This window comes from Nomascus leucogenys, chromosome 22a (genome assembly GCF_006542625.1).
Source record: "Nomascus leucogenys isolate Asia chromosome 22a, Asia_NLE_v1, whole genome shotgun sequence".
Classification (NCBI taxonomy): domain Eukaryota; kingdom Metazoa; phylum Chordata; class Mammalia; order Primates; family Hylobatidae; genus Nomascus; species Nomascus leucogenys.
Genome location: NC_044402.1, coordinates 137,808,738 through 137,827,112, shown reverse-complemented (window position 1 = coordinate 137,827,112; position 18,375 = coordinate 137,808,738). Strand labels below are relative to the sequence as shown.

Below are 18,375 nucleotides of genomic sequence, written 5' to 3'. Positions count from 1 at the left end.
TTTTTTTTTTTTTTTTTTTTTTTTTTACATGTAATGTGAGTTTTAATATGTATCTTCCTGTTATTTCCTGACCATTAATGTATTAGCTTAGTTTCTCCTATGCTCCCCCCCCCCCCCCCCCCACATCCCGATGTGATTTCCTTCTGTCATGGTTCTCATGCAAAGGATACACATTCTGTTTGAGTCAAACAGATTATTGTTCTAGAGTATTTTCATAAAATAGAAATTTGAAGGCCAGGTGTAGTGGCTCATGCCTGTAATCCCAGCACTTTGGGAGGCCAGGGCAGGAGGATCCCTTGGGCCCAAGAGTTTGAGACCAGCCTGGGCAATATAGGGAGATCTTGTCTCTACCAAAATTCAAAAAAAATTAGCCAGGCCTGGTGGCACACACCTGTAGTCCTAGTTACTTGGGAGGCTGAGGTGGGAGGATTGCTTGATCTCAGGAAGGTGAGGCTGCAGTAAGCGCTGATCACGCCACTGCATTCCAACCTGGACAACAGAGCTATAGTCTGTCTCAAAAAAAAAAAAAAAAAAAAAAAGGAAAAAAGAAAAAAGAAATATGAAATCCAAGTTGTTAAATAAACAGTAAAAAACCAAAATTTGCTGTATTTCTTTGGAGGTTTCTTGGAGCTGTTCCAAAACATTTACTTTTCAGGATTCTCCTCTGGGTCTTTCAAACAGCAAGAGCATATTAAATCCCACTCTCCTCCTACCCAAACTGCAGGACTTAATAAATCCTTTCTTAGCTTCCTCCCTGAGGAAAAGAATGGGGACTCCTTTCCCAGGATTCAGGCAAAAAGAGAGAGAAAGAGTGAGAAAAAGAGAAATAAATGGGGTGCTCCTTCTTGCAGTCTAGGAACGGGCGTGGCAAAGGCAAGGGTGGATGAGTGCCTCAAATTTACTGAAATTTGACTTTTTATTTCACAGTCGGTGTGCACAGCTCTCCCACTGTGGTCTTTGACTATTTCCACTGCTCCCATTTTAAACAGGACAATTAGGAACTAACAGAAGTCCCAGAACTTGATAGGAGGGACAGGCTGATTTTAAAAAGCAGTGCTTGGAGAAAACCAAATAAATGACTTCAAAATGGGAGCTCTGGATTTATTTGAGTCTTTGTTTTAAAATTATTTCCTTGTGTGCATGTGTGTGTGTCTCTTTCTTAAAAAAGATTTCCAGACATGGAAAATGAAAAAGGTTTTGAATAGGCTAAATGAAAACTAATTTACAGAACTGCAAAATAGCTTGGGAAATCATATTCATTGGAATATGATTGAATATGATTTCAGGTTGAAGGGCCATGTAGGGCAACCTTTGTAATGAAAGGTATCCTTTTAAATTTTGAAGGGATAGAAACTAAATGGAAAAAGGCACCTCAAATCCTTTTTAGAATGAGGCAGAGTAAACAAAAAAATGAATAATCCTAAATAGAAAGATGAGAATGAAAATGTGATGAATGTCTTTTATTGAATCTGTTGCCTTTAGGACATAGAATCTAGGATGAAGAAACAGACCCCTTCCAGCCCAAGGGTCTCAAGCAGCCAATTCTGAGTCTTTTTTTTTCATATTTGAAAGAATGATAGCAGCAGCCGACTTCTACTGACGTAGAATCTGTGGTGTGTCACCACCAAGGAAGTCTATTTTTTCCCCAAAAGACGTGGGGAGTTTCCTTGAGATCTGGGCCAAATCTGGCACAGCCTCTAGGGTTTCCCGGGATTCTTCCCACGAGCTTTGGAAATGCTAACTTGGGTTAGGATTCTGGTTCTATCTTGTTTTTATCTATGTAGCTTTGAACAATCACTTTGCCTTGCTGGGGTTTCAACTTCTCAGCTATAAAATGGAGGGAAATCAGCCATCGGGTGGTTGGGAGGAGGGCGTGAAATCCCACCCACAAGACAGAAGCCCAGGAAACATTACCAGCACTCTCCTCTCTCCTTCCTCTGGGAGGGTGGTGTCGGAGAATGAGTGGGAAATGGCTGCCTCATTGCCCCTCGTTGAAGAAGGTGGGTGGTCATTTGGGGAGATGGTGTTTGACATCTTTTAATAATCTAAATGAAAAAGTTCTCCAAAATTTGCTGCCAGGGAATTTCGTTTTTTTATAAATGGAGACTCCAGGACATGATAAACAATAAAAGAGAGTTAATTGCAAACGAAAATATCAGCAAATATTCAACAGCTGGGCTAGGAGCCCACGAGCCACAAGACCTGCTTCCCGCATGATGCCAGGAAAGTGTGGGGCCAAAGGCGTTTTTCCCACCTGGGAATTCAGCTCAGTCAAACCATATGGGTTCTGAGTCATCAGTGGAGCCTGGATAACGCATTGTCCTACAGGCATCATCTCCCGTCCTTTTCAGAGCTGGAAGGGCTCCTTTCCTTCTCTTCCCTCCCCTCCTCTTCCCTCAATATCTGGATATATTCTGGATAAAATAATTCCTGTGCACAGTGTATTTATCCCATTACTTTGTGTTCCAATGGGAAGTATCTCCACGGAGGGGGCTACTCCTCTAAAGATTCACATCTTGAAAATAAAAATCTTTCTCTACATATGATTTTCAATGAACTAAAAGTTTATTTTACTCAGAATGGTTGAAGTAAGTGAGTGATGTCTTAGAAAGACTTCCTGGATTTTATTTTGTAACTATTTAGATTGTATTGAGCACTCCGGAAGATGAGAAAGGTAATTTTGGAATTGCTCCAGAGTGAGCCCACTCAATGCTTTATATGTGACAGAATCAGTGGATTCAAAGGCGTTCACTGTGTGAGGTATGGGAATGGTTAAGAAAACCATTAGCAAAACCTGCTCAAGGCATAATTCACTTGTGCTCTTTGTCAATGCTCCCTGCAGAGGCGTCTGCAGCTCTTCCCATCCCAGACTCAACAGTGAGGGGACAGCTCTCATCACGTCCTATTTTTTCCACCTGGATTACAAAGCCAAATGCTTTACAAAGAGGCTCTATAATACTCTTGTGTTATCATTCACAAACAAAAATACCACTTAAAATCATGCCTCTTGAACATGGATTAAACATTTACAGTAATCGAACTGGATCTTCCAGAAGATTTGCATTAAAATTTTTAATTGAAGCAGCGATGCTTAAACTTTGGGGGGTGAGGAGTGGCACAACTGCCTTTTAGATTCACATACAAACATGGAGGCTTATCCCCAGAAAAACCCTCATCCATAGATGCAATTTTGCACTCAACTGTGAGAGGATCATAGACTCTTTGAATCTGTTGATCCCGTATTAAAACATTGATCTAGACCAATTACAATAATACCGGTTGTTTTGGAAAGAACAGGCCATTTTCTTGGAAAGAATCTAGCAGGAAGCTTATCTTTGCTAAAAAAAAAATTGACGCCCAAGCTTGATAGAAAGAATCAAGAATAGCACATATAAAATGTACTTTTATATTATTCTAAAGTGTATATCATTATTTAATTGAGGTCATACAAAAAATTAGATACTACAATTGCTTTTTTTTTATTTAAAGAAACACTCAGGAATGGGTCTAACAGACTGTAGGGAAGAAAGGTAGAGCTTGCTGGAAAAGTCTGGAAGGTTCCCAGGGTTGCATGGGCTTGAGGGATTCCTAGAGAGTGAAGGGGCAAAGTTGGGGCTGTGGCACGGTGGGGGTAGGGTCATCCTAAGTGGAGGGAGGAGAACAGGCAGTCCAGCCTGTCGGGGGTCCCTGAGCCCTGCTGTGCTGCGACCGGGCTAAAACTTGGGAGCATTGTCAAACCACAGCACAAGCACTGGAGACGGCTCTTCTACATCGTATTAACATATATCCATGTCCAAAAGGTGGTGACCATTGCAAGGCAAAAAAATCGGGCTGAGCTTTTGCAATACTGCCATTATCACCACTCATTGCTGTCACTTTGTTGCAGAAAAAAATCTGTTCTGTTGATAACTGGCCTCCTGAGCATCATTAGAACAGCATTCCTTTCTCACTGTTGATACGTTTCCAAGAGACTGCTGTATTGACAGGTGGTTCTATTTTAGCTGCTGAGATCATGCCTTCAAGTTCTCAGAATCTGAATCACAGGGTAGATTTGTTTCATCACAGGTAGTACTTTTTGTTGACTTTCTTTGGAAATCCAAAGCCACATGGGTCCTGGTGTTCATTCCCTTGTTTATGGCTTCATCTGTCTCCATCTCACCAATTTTTGGCGGGTCAGGCTTAGGGCCCACACTGTGTTCTGTCTTCCTCATAGCTGGGCCACAAGATTTGGACTCCAGCTTCTCCCTCTGGGCCTGACCTCAGGCAGGAGGAATTTCAGGGCAAATCCACGGGACTGAGCTTCAGGTTTCCTTTGCACGCACTTAGCTCCTGTCCTTGACTGGCAGCCTCAATAACTCTCTGTGGCTCTCCCTGTACCTTTGCTAAGTGGTCCATCTGGGCACTAGTCCGCTGCTCCATTCATGACAAAGTTACATCACTTATTAGCCGGACAGACTCTTCTTTGCTGTCAATCTTCAGATGGCAAGGCTGAGAACATTAGATCATCCTCATCCCTGATTTCATTAGCTATATGGGGAAAATGGAATTCCTGTGCTACACAACAGACAACCATAAAGACTTGCAGAGCCCATGGGGGCACCTGTGGAGAGAGGAAGGTTAAGATAGAGATACAAAAGCTCGGGCCTTGGGTGGAGCCGATTCCAAAGCTCAGAGGATGCTTGTCAGGGCAGAAGCCATGTTTGCACCAGTTCTGAATGCTCATATTAGATTCTTTCCCACTTTCATGAGACTCTGATCTTCTTTGCCAAACCCTAACATTTTGCATGACATATATTCTTTTCTTATTTCTTTCCAAATCTTATTTAGAAGTAAGGGCAAACATTGTGTTATTTGAATACAGCGGCACGTAGACACACTTTAGGATGTTTAGTTGTACTGTTTTCTCCTAGTAGCTCTTAAACTTTATCACACCTCAAAAAAGAGATGCTGCACTTACATCATTCCTGTTAAATTGATGGTTGTGTTTTAGGGGTAGTTACCCATGCTTTTAAAACCTGGCAAATGATATTTCCTGTCCTCATTTCTATTTTAATTGTGGTAAAAATCATATAACAAAACATACTATCTTGACTATATTTAAGCGTACAGTACAGCAGTGTTAACTACATGCACCTTGTGGTACAACAAATATCTGCAACTTTTTGATCTTGCAAAACAGAAGCTCTGTACCTATGGAGCAGTAACTACAACTGCCCACCTCCTGACAGCCCATGGCCAACACCATTCTAAGTTCTTTTTCTAAGACTTTGACTACTTTAAATACCTTCACATAAATGGAATTATAAAGTAATATATTTGTCTTTTAGTGACTGACTTATTTCACTCAGCATAATATCCTCAAGATTCATCCATGTTGTAGAAGATAAAAGGATTTCCTTCTTTTATAAGGCTGAATAATATTCCTTGTATGTGGCATGTATAAGACTTAATATAATATAGTAGGCCGTGCACAGTGGCTCACTCCTGTAATCCCAGCACTTAGGAAGGCTAAGGTGGAAGGATCTCTTGAGCTCAGGAGCTCAAGACCAGCCTGGGCAACATGGCAAAACCTTGTCTCTACTAAAAATACAAAACTTAGCTGGGTGGGGTGGTATGTGCCTACAGTCCCATTTACTCAGGAGGCTGAGAAGGAAGGATTGCTTGGGCCTGGGAGGTTGAGGCTGCAGTGAGCTGTGATCTTGCCACTGCACTCCAGTCTGGGTGACAGAGTGAGACCCTGTCTCAAAAAAGAAAAAAAAATTACAGCATAAGTGGTGTAATAACAGTGCAAAGTCCTAGGAGAACTGTAGGAATAGCAGTTAATGAATTTAACAAATATTTATTATACACCTGCAATGATACAGACAGGCATTTTGCCATACTCTATGCTCAGAGTGTGGCTGAGCTTCACAGTCCCGGAAGACTCTTTGTGATAAAGCGGCCTTGGAAATCTGTAATCAATTTCATAATTGCAAAAAATTCCATTGTATATGTATATATACATATATATACTTAACCAAGGAAGAAAAAACATGTGCACTAAAAACTATAAAACACTGTTGAAATGAATTAATTTCTTTATTCATCTCATCTATTGATGGACTTTTAAGTTGTTTCCACCTTTTGGATATTACAAATAATGCTGAAATGAACATGGGTGTGCAAATATATCTTTAAGATCCTGTTTTCACTTCTTTTGGATATACCCAAAAGTGGGATAGATGAATTGTATGATAATTCTGTTTTCAGTTTTTTGAGGAACATTCATACGATGGAGGCTATCCTTTCCCCACTGAGTGGCTTTATTGAAGCTCAAAGATCATATATATGAGGTTTTATTTCTGGGCTCCCTATTCTGTTCCATTGGTTCATATGTCTGTCTTTAAGTCAGCATCATATTGATTCATTACTGTCATTTTGTAATATGCTTTGAAATTATAAGTGTGAGGTCTCAAGCTTTGCTATTTTCCACCCCTTCATTCTGTTAATGTGGTGTATCACGTTGATTGGTTTTCATACGTTGAAACATCCTTGCGTTCTAGAAATAAATTCCACTTGGTTATAGTGTATAATCCTTTTAATGTGCTGTTGATTTGGTCAGCTAGTATTTTGTTGAGAATTTTTGCATCAGTGTTCATCAGGGATATTGGTCTGTATTTTTCTTTTCAATATTGGCCTTATAAAAATGAGTTTGGGAGTGTTACTTCCTCTTTAATGTTTTTGAGAAAAGTTTGAGAAGCATTAGTGTTAATTCTTCCTTAAGTGTTTGGAAGAATTTTCCAGGAGAGACATCTGGTCCTGGGCTTTTTTTTTTTTTTTTTTTTTTTTTTTGTGGAAGATTTTTGATTACTGATTCAACCCCATACTAGTTTTAAGTCTGTTTTTTTATTGCTTCATGATTGAGTCTTGGTGGATTATATATTTCAAGCAAATATCTATTTTTTTCTAGGTTATCCAGCTTCTTGGTGTGTTATTTTCCTCACTTCTTACAGATCTCATGGAGTCTTGGCAGTCTTTCCAAAGTCTTGTATAAACAATTTCACGTGCCTGATTTGCTCTCATTTCCCCTTGCTTTCTTCAGGGAATTGTCAAATTATTCCTGATGCGGGGGATATAAAACCAATTTAGAAGCATTTGGAGTTTTAGAATTATAAGATGAAAAAAGTCACATTTCAAAATCTGACATATACTTGATAACCAGAAAGATGTTTTTGATTTTCACTCACACTGATGCTGAATGCCTTTACATGCTGTAATCTGTGAAACAGACTTCTTTTTAACCTTCAAACCCTAACAGTGAAATTATGATGATAACTCAATCTCCCTAGATTATGTGTATTTCAGTTTCTTAAGTCAAATAGAATTTCTAATTTAACCGTAGTCTACACTATATCATTTCCAATATCAAATAGTACTTCCTGAAACTCAGTATAAGGAAAAATGACAATATTAACTAGTGTCATGAAAGTTCACGCTGATAATGAGATTGAGTCTGGTCCTTCCCCTGGGCTTCTCTGGGGAGATGTCAGTCATCTACCCATTCTAATTCTCTCACTTGGTCACAGGGAGGTGGTGAGCTCCACCATCAAGGGACATGGGTCCCACTTACAGTTAATGGAGTCTGAGAGAACAGGTATTTGCAAACCCAGTGACCTGGGCTCAGTGGAGGCCTGGGCAGGTGGAGATGTCTTTGGTTGCTGCTTCAGAGAACTAAGAGCTTAGCAAAATTAGACATGGAGAGGAATAGCCCATGAAATATGTTTGGGAAATTCTGGGTTAAATCAAGTACAGCAGGTTTCTTTACTTTATTTTTCAGAACTGCTATACATTAAGGTATATTGTAACTGTTCCAGAAGGAGGCTTGGTATTCAGCACTTTCCAAACTGCGTTTCTCATGGAACGCCTGTTTTTCCCCTTAGAACATCTAATGGAATGGGTGTTCCATGGAATGTGCTTTGGGAAATGCTGATGAAACCTACGTTGTTGGAGAATGGTAGTTAGAGTTCACTTACCATCCATTCTGTGTCAGGCATTTACCAAACAGCCTGCCACATGCTCTCCACAGAGGGCTGGAAGAGAGGCATGGCTATCATTGTTCTGTGCTACAGAGGAGGAAACGGAGCCTTTGAGCAAGTATACCACCTGCCTGAGGTAGGGTGTGGTGGATCCAGGATCCAGATTTATCTGATTCCAAGCACCTTGTTTTTCCCCAACATCACTGGCTCCTTTTCTGATTCCGAAAATGCCCAAATTCAGGCTGGTGAACTTGATCGAAAAGTTGCTATGGAATCATGGGGTTTTCATGGAGAAGTAAAAATGCTCTTCTTATCCTCTCATCTTATGAACCCTCAGTGTTGCAGGTGCTATTGAGCACCAAGGTGTCTTTGAATAGTTGTGCACCTTGGCCACTTATTTTCTGCACCCCCATTTTTTCCTGTAAGAATGAGGATCAGCATCTACCTCTAAGGATAATGTAAAGATAAATAAGATACATTACGAAAAATTATGAAAAACTGCAATTATCACATAGTAGATGCTGAATAACTTTTGATAACATAGCACCCAAAACAGCGGTTTGATAACATCCTAGCCTACCTGTGTCGCCAATGTCCTTGTTCCCCAGTACTGTTACCCAAACCTCTGAAAAGGGAACCCCTGACCAGAGAGCTCCAAACTGGGGAACCCCTGGCCAATCTGGGTAAGAAGAGTCACTGACATGCACATCATTGCAAAATGAAAATGAGCTTCTTGTTCAAATGTTTTAAGAATTCCAAGACGGCAACATCAAAGCATCAAACTGAGCATGGGGCCCTTCAGGGCACAGACCCTGTCTGTGGTCTAAGAAAAAGTTAAGGGAAACCAGAATCCTGCGTCAAGGAGAGGAGAAAAAAGATGCTGTCCTGGCAAGGGGACTTCAGCCTAGTCAGAAAGACCTAGGGTAGCTCTCTGGAGGGGTCTTAAGGGAGACCCCAGCCCCCAAGCTGATCTCTTAGATTGGAGATTGGAGAGTGAAGAGGCTGTCACAAAATCATGTGGTAGGAAGAAAAGGTGTTGGCAGGGGAAAGGTCTGATGATGCACACTACTGAGCTCATGTGAATGTGAACTTGGCTGGTGGGGCATCATGTGTGCGGCCCCCAGAGGCACGTGGGTATGGGAGACTGTGCATCAGGGCAGTTAGCCTCCAGGTCTGGCTTCACAGTCTTACTAATTAAATCACCCTGGGCTCATTCCGTTGTGAGATTGGAGGTTGGCATATGGCAGATTTTCCTTGGAGGAAAAGTGCTAAATATTAATAGAGAATATGGACAAGGCTTGACATGGTCCCAGCTGCTGTGGTTGGGTTGCATTTGGTATAATTTGGGCAAAGCCCATTCTCTCCATAAACTGAAGCTTTCCTCTGAGGTTCTTTTAAACACGCCTTACAAACTTAAGCTGGGTGTCAAAATCTGACACCTTTTGTGCCTATGAGTGCTTTTACTCCTGACCCATTTCCGTTCTGCTCTTTGCTTAGGAATATGCTATTTCCAAATCGCTGCCTACGTCACTTTGGGAGGAAAAGAAGGTTTAATTGCATAGCTTTTAGCTGTGGCCAAAGTAATAGTCACTAGATTCAAAAATTCTCATTTATATGTTTAATCAAAACTATCTTTCATAATGGATAAATTTTTCATTCATTAGTAATTTGAAAAAGGAAGAGAATATTTTCAGATTGTGGAGAAACTACTATGAATGCCTATTTTTTAATAATGTAATTGTGTTCTTTGAAATATGTTTAAGAATGACCAGAGAGGAGAGGGAGCAGTGTCATTACAGGTGATCTATGTTCTGCTAATAAGAAGAGGTCTAATGTCTCCTTAGACAGAGAGCTCTGCCTATTCACTTCTCATTCACCTATGCTTTACCTCCCTCCCACCTTCCCTCCTCCCTTCCTCCCTCTCTCCCTCTCCTTCTCTCCCTCTTTCTTTCTTTCTCTTTCTCTTTCTTTCTTTCTTTCTCTTTCTTTCTTCCTTTCTTTCTTTCTTTCTTTCCTTCCTTCTCTTCTCCTTCTTTTTCTTCTTCTGCTTCTTTCTCTTCTTCTCCTTCCTTCCTTCCATCCTTCGTTCCTTCCTTCCCTCCTTCCCTCCCTCTCTCCTTCCTTTCTTTCCCTTCCTTATCAGGGGACCTGCCCGGATAATCACGTAGGTTCTTTTCTATTTTCCTAAGCGTCTACTGGCTTGAGAAATAAAGGGACAGAGTACAAAAGAGAGAAATTTTAAAGCTGGGCATCCAGGGGAGACATCACACATTGGTAGGATCCATGATGCCCCACAAGCCACAAAAACCAGCAAGTTTTTATTAGGGATTTTCAAAAGGGGAGGGAGTGTGCAAATAGGTGTGGGTGACAGACATCAAGTACTTAACAGGGTAATAGAATATCACAAGGCAAGTGGAAGCAGGGCAAGATCACGGGACCACAGGACCGAGGTGAAATTAAAATTGCTAATGAAGTTTTGGGCACCATTGTCATTGATAACATCTTATCAGGAGACAGGGTTTTGAGATCAACTGGTCTGACCAAAATTTATTAGATGGGAATTTCCTCTTCCTAATAAGCCTGGGAGCGCTATGGGAGACTGGAGTTTATTTCACCCCTGCAGTCTCAACCGTAAGAGACAGGTACGCCCTGGGGAAGCCAGTTCAGAGACCTACCCCTAGGTGTGCATTCTCTTTCTCAGGGATGTTCCATGCTGAGAAAAAGAATTCAGTGATATTTCTCCCATTTGCTTTTGAAAGAAGAGAAATATGGCTCTGTTCTGCCAGGCTCACTGGCAGTCAGAGTTTAAGGTTATCTCTCTTATTCCCTGAACAATTGCTGTTATCCTGTTCTTTTTTCAGGGTGCCCACATTTCATATTGCTCAAACACACATGCTGTATAATTTTTGTAGTTAACGCAATTATTACAGGGTCCTGGAAGGATATACATCCTCCTCAACTGACGGGATTAAGAGATTAAAGTAAAGACAGGCACAGGAAATCACAAGAGTATTGACTGGGGAAGTGATAAGTGTCCATGAAATCTTTACAGTTTATGTTTAGAGATAGCAGTAAAGACAGGCATAAGAAATTACAAAAGTATTAATTTGGGGAACTAATAAATATCCATAAAATCTTCACAATCCACGTTCTTCTGCCATGGCTTCAGCCAGTCCCTCCGTTTGGGGTCCCTGACTTCCCGCAACACTTCTTTCCCTTCCTTCACTTCCTTCACTTCTTCCTTCCCTTCCTTCACTTCTTCTTTCCTTCCCTTCCCTTACCTCCCTTCCCTTCCCCTTCCCCTCCCTTCCCCTTCCCCTTTCCTTTCCCCTTTCCTTTCCCTTCCCCTTCCCCTTCCCTTCCCTTCCCTTCCCTCCCCTCCCCTCCCTCCCTCCCTCCTCCCTCCCTCCCTCCTTCCTTCCTTCCTTCCTTCCTTCCTTCCTTCCTTCCTTCCTCCCTTCCTTCCATATATGCATATATGTGAGCATGTATGTATCTGTATCTATTTTTGTCTATCTATCTATCTATCTATCTATCTATCTTCTATCATCTATCTAACTATTTATCATCCATCCTTTTGCTGCTGGTTCAAAGAATGAATCAGATACAAAGTCCTCTTGGAAGTCTAAAAAGGACATAGAAAACATGGGATTTTGAGGGATTTTGCATAATGAGAGTCAAAAACTGATCATTCCCTTTGCCCTGTTTTCTCTTTTAGGTTCATATTTGGTGCTTAGACAAATTCAAAATGAGGAAACATCGGCACTTGCCCTTAGTGGCCGTCTTTTGCCTCTTTCTCTCAGGCTTTCCCACAACTCATGCCCAGCAGCAGCAGCAAGCAGGTAAGAGCCAGAAATGTCCTTGATTTTGTAAAAAGGAATATCATTCTTTGATTTTAGATCTTAGACATCAGGTGCTGACATAGAGCTTACACATATTTTTAAGGTAGCTAAGCCATTTATTATAGGATAGTTACAGGATTTATAGACCTTTTCAGATACTCTTTATCCAGTGAGAGATGACCTATTTTTATTAAAACTTGGGTTTGGTATCTTGGAATTGGCTTGAAAATGATTTGTTTTTACATTGGATGTGAACGGAAAGTTTGTATCTCAAATGTTTTACCACCTGAAGGGACTTTCCACATTTCTGGCATTGGCTGGTCTCTGAGCACATAAAGTAGGGAGAAATCAATGATTGAAAGTAAAAACTATTTTCCCTGAAAAAAACAAAGATCACCCTCTCTCTCTAACTCCAGATGCAGAAAGGCATTTTTCATCTAGGATCATTGGATCTTTAAGATTTCTCTTTCCCAAAACGAGTTAGAAACATGGATTCTAATTAACTCTATTAAAAATTTGATTCCAGAGTTTTAGAAAAGTGGGAAATGCTTCATGCATTGCAAGCTGGAAAGGACTGAGGTGGGTCTCCCTCTCCTTGATCCAGAGAGCTGGGCCTCTGAGGGATTCTTCCTCCAGGCCAGGTTGCTCTTAGATGGAGGGAAGTCTAGTGTCACTTCAGCGGAAGAAGAACGTGGGTTGGGGCATCAGGTGAGCTCGAGGTAAGTAGAGTCCAGGAGCAAGCCTGGCTCGCAGCTGTAGAAGGGCACCTCCTGGGGCCACTGAGAGCCTGATACCCTGAGCTCCTACCCTTGAGGGAGAACTGGGTTCATCTGGAAATGAGATAGATAATGTTTGACATCTATGAAGACTTTTCTGGCTCTGAAAAATATGCAGTAACTAGTAGAGTACTGTTTGTTCATGCTCAAAAATCTGGAAAAAATAAGTCTTTTCCCTTCTCTACATTTATACAGGTCCTCCTCACTTAAATAACATGTATTTATTATATTCATTTTTCATGCAAATTACCCAAAGCATTGGGGGTTAGTGAATGGAAAATAGCAATTTTTACTTTTCCTTTTTTGTCAAGGCCCAGTTTCATATTCCAAACTAAAGAATGAATTTATAAAATGATGGTTGGTTGTCTGTGATAAGACTTCCTTCTGGTTTAATCAGGTGGGTCTTGGGGCTCAAACTGCCATGGGGAATCATGCTTGAGTTAAAGACAGCCCAGGAAATTGCTTCCCCAATCTGGAGCATGCTACTGGCCCATTCATGATGGTCTCTGAATATGGAACTTGGGCTAGTGACTGGGCACCAGCAGCTATTGAGTGCATGGGCCCAGGTCCCTGGTTCCCAGGTAAGTGAGTCTACCTTCCTGTATCACCAGTGAGGTGTGAAGGGTTTAGTAACAACAGTATAGTGTAAACCAAATTTGTTAGGAAGGCTTTGCACTGATAGGAAATAATTGCTTACATAGTAGAAAAATCTAAACCAATGTCTTTTTTTAAAGATGTCAAAAATGGTGCGGCTGCTGATATAATATTTCTAGTGGATTCCTCTTGGACCATTGGAGAGGAACATTTCCAACTTGTTCGAGAGTTTCTATATGATGTTGTAAAATCCTTAGCTGTGGGAGAAAATGATTTCCATTTTGCTCTGGTCCAGTTCAACGGAAACCCACATACCGAGTTCCTGTTAAATACGTATCGTACTAAACAAGAAGTCCTTTCTCATATTTCCAACATGTCTTATATTGGGGGAACCAATCAGACTGGAAAAGGATTAGAATACATAATGCAAAGCCACCTCACCAAGGCTGCTGGAAGCCGGGCCGGTGACGGAGTCCCTCAGGTTATCGTAGTGTTAACTGATGGACACTCGAAGGATGGCCTTGCTCTGCCCTCAGCGGAACTTAAGTCTGCTGATGTTAACGTGTTTTCAATTGGAGTTGAGGACGCAGATGAAGGAGCGTTAAAAGAAATAGCAAGTGAACCGCTCAATATGCATGTGTTCAACCTAGAGAATTTTACCTCACTTCATGACATAGTAGGAAACTTAGTGTCCTGTGTGCATTCATCCGTGAGTCCAGAAAGGGCTGGGGACACGGAAACCCTTAAAGACATCACAGGTAATGGCAATGCCACCAAGCTACGCCCTGCCCTGCTGTTCTTGGGAGATGAGCTTGGCAACTGCTGGCCTTAAAGCAACAGCTAGGATGGCACGCGGGCCAGGGAAGAGATGAATGTTCACAGGTTTAAAAACAAAGGTTTGATTTGGAATATTCTTCCATAGTCTTCTCCCCAAGTAGGGCGTTCACCTACATACAACAAGAGTCTTTTCTTAAACAACTAATATTTTCACTCTAAAAAAACCCACATTCTAATGTCATGATCCCACAAAATACCTCTGCCTTCCTTAGAAAAGAAAGCCTCAGAGTGGTGAGGTGTGCATCTGATCAAACTCCTCTATCTGGTGTTGGGATCTGTTTCCTTTAAGGAAAGCTTCCTGTTGGAGAGTGCATGAACTGAGATGGGAGCGAGGGCATCTTTTTTTGTGTCCAGTGGACTAGCAGAGAGCTTCTCTCTTCTACTCTACAGAGTTAATTTAAGAGTGTTGGTAGAATTGGAATTACAAGAAACCTCAGCTATGATCCATTCTAGATCGATTTGGAAGAAATTGAGTCCTGGATGGTTAGCGACAGCTGGAGCTGGAGGCTGTGCATTTGGGCTGTGGGTCTGGTCTTCTTACTTCTCCTCCATGCAGTAATCATGGCTTTGCCCACAGAGACTCTTCTAATTCTAATGGCGTTGATGAGAGCCACTCTGGAAGTATTGAGAGCACATGGACATTGCATCAATGTGTCATGTGCAGTTGCATGTACAAAGCTAATTGGCCGACAAGTTATTTAACCAGTTAAGCCTGTTAGCTCTCCTTCCAGGGCTAAGTGCCTAAATGGCCAGTGGGGAAGGAATTTGACAAGTACAATTTCAAACTGTACCATACCACAGCAACTGTGATGAGTGCCCACAGCTTACTCATCAGTGATGGGCAGAGCAGAGGGACCTCTCCTTGTTAGAAAATGAGTCCATGCAGCCATCTGATAGTGGGTAGCAGAGAATTCTGAGTGGAATGAGCAGGAAATGAGAGAAGAATCCAGGGGGAGAGTTGAGCTCCAGAAAGGAGACACACATGTTCTCTGAGATGGAGGGAAGGGATGAGAAAAGGGGCTGTGTTTCCAAGATATTCAGGTGGATAAGAGGCACATTGAGAGAGTTCAAGTTGAGTTGACATCCGTCATCTCAATAAAGGAGGGAAGCAGTGGGGCTTGTGGGCTTGGAGGGATTGAAGTTATTTTTGATCAGCTGCTATAGACATGTGAAGAGGGGTCACAAAACACTCAGGAAGAAACTGCTGATTTGAAGTGGCGTCCAGTTGCTATCAGAGATTATGAGTCAGTGGGTGTCTCCATTAGTGTGGATCCCTGCCTTTCTGCAGATATCTCAGGCACTCCCAGGATCAAAGGAGTTCCCAGAACTGGAACTTGCAAAGACGGAACAATAGAGAGGACAGAAGAAAATTTTCTCAGTAAGGAAATCCAGAGTAGTAGCTAGTAAATTCCTGAAATAGCCTGCCATGGCATCCTAGCTGCATGGGGAGCTAATGAGAGCTGGAATGGGCCAGGAGACCTCTGAAGACCCAAAGGATGAGAGGCCAGGGCTCGGAAGGAGAACCCTGGAGACAGCTGAGTGTGCAAGTTGGAGACACTGCTGGTGTGTAGAAAGGGAAACCTCTGAGGGCCAATCACAGGGCTGGAGGAGTTTCCAATGGTGCTCAGTGTGGTCCTCAGATGTGTAGGAACTATAGACAGCCAGCCACTGCAGAAACAAGAGAGGCTGGTGCTCACAAAGGTTGTCCATACAGACCTTAAAGTCTGGAGATGACCACAGAGCCTGCCATGTGGACACAGGCTGAACATAATGTAACTAAATCATGTAGGAAGGTTGGAGACTCTTCCGTGTATTTAGTAGGCATGAGGAAGTGGATAATTCTTTGAATCAAAAAAAAAAAATGAGTGGGCAACCACATGGCATAGGGGAACTGATCATAGGAAGCAAGATTTATGAATAGATTTTTCTCCTACACTTTTAAAAGTGGTTACCACCAAGATGGCCATTGAGACAGGAGGTAGGAAGTGAAGTGACTGATGGAGAGTCAGTTTCTTGTGAATACACATGGATGGTGGGGCAAGAAAAAGAGAGTTGAGGCTTGGAGGCCTCACTCTACAGGACCACATGGGAAGGACAGCAGAAGAATTGCAAGATTGCAATCAGAATAATGGAGCAGTTGCAGAGAAGCAGTACCAGATGTCAGTATTTCATAACAAGGATTCAGAAAGCAGGAGCTGAAGAGAGATGACCCAACATCAGCAGAAAGGAACCAGCTGTCTTGGGCAGGCAGAGCTTGGTGAAGAAGAGGGTTTCAGAACTAGCCAGCCCCAGGGTGTTTCAAAGTTTGTTCATAAAATGGTTTTCCTAGTGGTTACCCCTGATTTCAGCTTTAACGGGGCTGGCAGTGCTGATGCCCTGACCTGTGGGTCTACTTCTCAATAGGAAAGAGTGAGAGGCAGTTCAAACACTGCAAAGTGTTCCCTGCTTCCAAATGACAAGCCTCACCCCTGGCATTACCACACAGGCATCAGTCCTGCCAAATGACAGGAAAAGGTGGGTGTCCCCAACAGCACCCCAAACCACTCAGGTTACCAGGAAATGACAAGAGGTTATCTACAATGAACTGCACTGCTTGCTACCATAGTCTCAGTATCATTAATTCCCTGATCCATCACATTTTGGAATATTGGGATAATAACAAAGACCTATCAAAAAATAGTGAAAGGGGCTCATGCCTATAATCCCAGCACTTCGGGAGGCTGAGTTGGGAGGATCATCTGAGGTCAGGAGTTTGAGACCAGCCTGGCCAACATGGTGAAACCCCGTCTCTACCAAAAATACAAAAATCAGCCAGGTGTAGTGGTGGGCACCTGTAATCCCGGGAGGCTGAGGCAGGAGAATCCTTTGAATCCGGGAGGTGGAGGTTGCAGTGAGCCAAGATCGTGACACTGCACTCTAGCCTGGGTGACAAGAGTGAAACTCTGTCTAAAACAAACAAACAAACAAACAGTGAAAGGGACCAGTAGAGAAATGGAACATTTTTTATTGATGTTTTGTTATACTCACAAAAATAGCTGAGTTTGCCTTTATGTTTAACCATTATGTAAGGGACAAACAATGAGATCGCCATAGTGAATGCTAAATGAACCTACCAACATCGTGGGTGTTTCCACACAGATGATAAAACCTTTGTTTTTATGCCAAGAAAGCATCTCTGTCTTCTAGTGTCCAAGCCACTAGCAGCACCAGGGCAGAAAATTAATCCATTCATGTGTCTTTTCTAATTAACATCACTCTGCAATTCCTCCTAGTACCACGTCCCACTGCATGTTCCACGGCAAAAACAGAATAATAATCCTAGGAAGAACAATACATCTCTGCTTATAGTTTTTTGGAAAGCCAGTTAGAAGGGCATTATAGAGATTGCTAATTAGTTATGGCTGCCTCTTCTTACTACGTGTCTGCTAGATAACTTCCCCATAGAGTGTTCTTGATTATAAAACACACATATGTGTAAAATATGATTGATCACCACTGTTGTCAATGAACTCTACTCAAATAATCAATCTCTAATGGTTGTGTTTTTAAAAATCCCTCTATCATTCTTTAAAAAAATGGATATACCTGGGATACAAAACCTTTATTTTAAAACAAAACCTAAAGGCGACAGGGAGGATTTTGGCATCGGCTTTCTTTTCTCTGTAAAGGATGAAGATTTTTAAAATTTGTAAAATATATCTACGATTTTGTGTTTTGCATAGGAAATAAGAATGTGAACTTGTTTTTCTTAATGAAAGGAGGCATCACATGAGCTAAGAAAGGCATTGTGCCCACATCAGTGAGCTCAGGAAAAGAGCTTCCAGGGATGTCGAAGGAAACTGTGAATTCTCCTTTGACACTGTAAAACTTTTCTGTAGAAAACACCACAGAGGATGTGATACGCAAAGCATAGAAGCAGAAAACCAGACAACTTTAAAGCTTTTAAACTGTGCATAGATCTGATTCCTTGTAACATTAACATCGGTCATTGGTCCGCCTTGCTGTACACAAGCACACATGGCCCCTGTGCGCCCTCGAGGCTTCAGCTCTCCTGAATAACAAAGCATGCCCTTGTATGCCCCATTATTGTGTGTGTAAGAGGATAATGTTGTTATTCAGTGATGACAAATTATCCAACATGTTTCTATGACTGGCCATTGTAGATGTTCAGTCTTTGAGAAGAGAATGTTCAAGGATTTTCCCTCAGGCTCCATTTATCTTATTTGCACAACTATAAATTTCAACCCAAAAGTAAGTTACAAATGGAGAAGAAATAGTGTTATCCTGCGACTTAGGGATCATTTTTAAAAA

The 18,375-nt window shown here is 41.8% G+C and overlaps 1 protein-coding gene across 4 annotated transcripts in view; it reads left to right on the top strand.

Moving 5' to 3' along the window:
- The window catches only part of COL6A3 (collagen type VI alpha 3 chain), a 91,159-nt gene that overhangs the window by 6,969 nt on the left and 65,815 nt on the right, over nt 1-18,375 (top strand). For 3 of the 4 annotated variants that reach the window (XM_030802861.1, XM_030802862.1, XM_030802863.1), the window contains exon 2: nt 11,734-11,857. In XM_030802861.1, the coding sequence (XP_030658721.1) occupies nt 11,764-11,857 (94 nt within the window). In that variant the 5' untranslated portion in view covers nt 11,734-11,763. Of the gene's footprint in view, nt 1-11,733; nt 11,858-13,367; nt 13,986-18,375 lie in introns of all 4 variants that reach the window. The other variant, XM_030802859.1, reaches the window with a different exon arrangement.